The following is a 2223-nucleotide window of genomic DNA, read 5'->3' as shown; positions in this document are numbered from 1 at the left end:
CACTGTGAGGCGGACCGACTTCTGCTGAGTCGCTCAGGCTGATCCATGAGTCTTCAACTGCTGACTAACCCAGTCACCTGTCTCTCTCTCTCTCTCTCTGCCTGTGTCTCTCTCTCTGCCTGTGTCTCTCTCTCTCTCTCTCTGCCTGCCTGTCTCTCTGCCTGTGTCTCTCTCTCTCTCTCTCTCTCTCTCTCTCTCTCTCTCTCTCTCTCTCTCTCTCTCTCTCTCTCTCTCTCTCTCTCTCTCTCTCTGTCTGTCTGTCTGTCTGTCTGTCTGTCTCTCTCTGCCTGCCTCTCTCTCTCTCTGCCTGCCTCTCTCTCTCTGCCTGTCTCTCTCTCTCTCTCTCTGCCTGTCTGTCTGCAGGACATGGTGGCGTACCGTGGGGGGGGGGTGTTCACCCGTGGCCCCGGCTCCTCGGCTCAGGGAGCAGACGATGATGACGATGATGAGGGAGAGGATGAAGACGACGACGACGACGACGACGAGTAGAGACACCGAGCCTGAGGCTGTGTGTGTGTGTGTGTGTGTGTGTGAGAGTGTGTGTGTGTGTGTGTGTGTTTCAGAGGGCAGCAGCCAGTCAGCTGGTACCTGATCTCCTGTAGCCCCGCCTCCAGTCTGGAGAAAGCTCTGATTGGCTCCGAGTCTGAAACGGGATTTTTTTTTTCCCCACAATCCCCCAGAAACGGCACTTCTGGCTCGTGTTTTGACCGTTAGCTTAGCCGCGACGCTAGCTCACGTTTGTGTTTTCAGGAAGAAAGTACTTTTATTTTTTTTATTAAAAATATTTCCGGTATCGGCTACCGTGGTTTCTACTTCGGAAAGTTTTGGTCATGAAGTTTTAAATAATGAGACTAAAGTTTATCATTGTTTTTTTTGTTTTTTTTGTTTGTTTATAATGCTATTTGGGAAATTGAAACACGACGAGTTAACGAGTTAAATCAGCTGTTCCGAGTCTCGAGCGGTTCTGCGTGTCACGGAAAAGATCGTAGAAAAGATCGTAGAAAAGATCGCAGAAAAGATCGCAGCTCGACTGACGTTTTTACCGTTTCAGCCGTTTGTCCTTTATTGTTTGTGCCTTGCTAAAAGCTAGCTAGCTGTAGCAGCTTCTTTCTTCCTACGACAGTAAACTGAGGTTTTTTTGGCCGGGTGGAGCTAGGGGGCGGAGCCTGGCCAGGCTCCGCCCCCTAGCTCCGCCCGGCCCCCAAAAAAATGGACACTTGAGTGACAGCTCAGAGTCCCTCGGGGGGGCGGAGCTACAGCAGACGGCTCAGAACCAACCAGCTGTCTGTCTGCAGAGAGAGAGAGAGAGAGAGAGAGAGAGAGACAGACAGGTCTCTGAAACACACAGAGAGTGAGACAGCGAGTGAGTGTGAGCGAGCAAGCGAGGAGAGAGAGTTGCCTTTCAGTAACGTGTGTGTGTGTGTGTGTGTGTGTGTGTGTGTGTGTGTGTGTTAGTGCAAGTCATCAGATATGTAAAACTGTCTGGCCAACAAGACCAGAGGATAGTAGAGTAACCCCCCCCACCCCACCCCCCTCCTTCACTCACCGTTACCATGGATACCCTGCACCCCCCAGCCCCTCCCCCTCCTTCCCTAGTGTATTACCATGGAAACCCACCCCCCCACTGAGCTAGCACGAGTTCTGATTGGTGGATTCAGTATCAAGTAAATAAGTACTACTAATACTGAGCAATACTGCAGAGCTGTGTACTAGCTAGTACAGAGTTGTACTACTACTACAGACCTGTGTACTAGCTAATATAAAGGTGTAGTAGTACTGCAGACCTGTGTACTAGCTAGTACTCAGCTGTAGTAATACTGCGGTCAGGACTCCACCTGCTCCTCCTCCTCTTCTTCATCTTCATCATGTATTTGTTTTTTATTTTCTTACTTGAGGTTTTCTGTTCCCAGTTCACTGTCAGAGTAGAAACTTTTATAATAAAACAACGACTGAGAAAAAAAACCTGATGACTCGGCTTCTTCTGTCACTCAAACCGCTCGTCAATAAATATATGGATCAGAAATAATAAAAATATATCATCAACCACACCGGAACACTGCAGATTCCTGTGATTCAATATATCATCAATATAAGCAGTGTGTTGTGTCAGGAACATGAATGGTGATATCAGCTCCATGTTATTCTGCTGTCAGGAACATGAATGGTGATATCAGCTCCATGTTATTCTGCTGTCAGGAACATGAATGGTGATATCAGCTCCAT

The 2223-nt window shown here is 48.4% G+C and overlaps 1 protein-coding gene across 1 annotated transcript in view; it reads left to right on the top strand.

Moving 5' to 3' along the window:
* Positions 1–1962, top strand: part of hmgb2b (high mobility group box 2b) — an 11819-nt gene extending 9857 nt beyond the window's left edge. The window contains exon 5 of the mRNA XM_071542345.1: positions 364–1962. Within this exon, the coding sequence (XP_071398446.1) occupies positions 364–489 (126 nt within the window). The 3' untranslated portion in view covers positions 490–1962. The remainder of the gene's footprint in view (positions 1–363) is intronic.
* The last annotated feature ends 261 nt before the right edge of the window (positions 1963–2223 follow it).

The sequence above is a fragment of the Centroberyx affinis genome, unplaced genomic scaffold, assembly GCF_046629955.1.
Source record: "Centroberyx affinis isolate AG114_WGS23_722 - 3 ecotype Tasmania unplaced genomic scaffold, CSIRO-AGI_Caff_v1 ptg004058l_1, whole genome shotgun sequence".
Classification (NCBI taxonomy): Eukaryota; Metazoa; Chordata; class Actinopteri; order Beryciformes; family Berycidae; genus Centroberyx; species Centroberyx affinis.
This window is presented reverse-complemented; position numbering and strand designations above follow the sequence as displayed.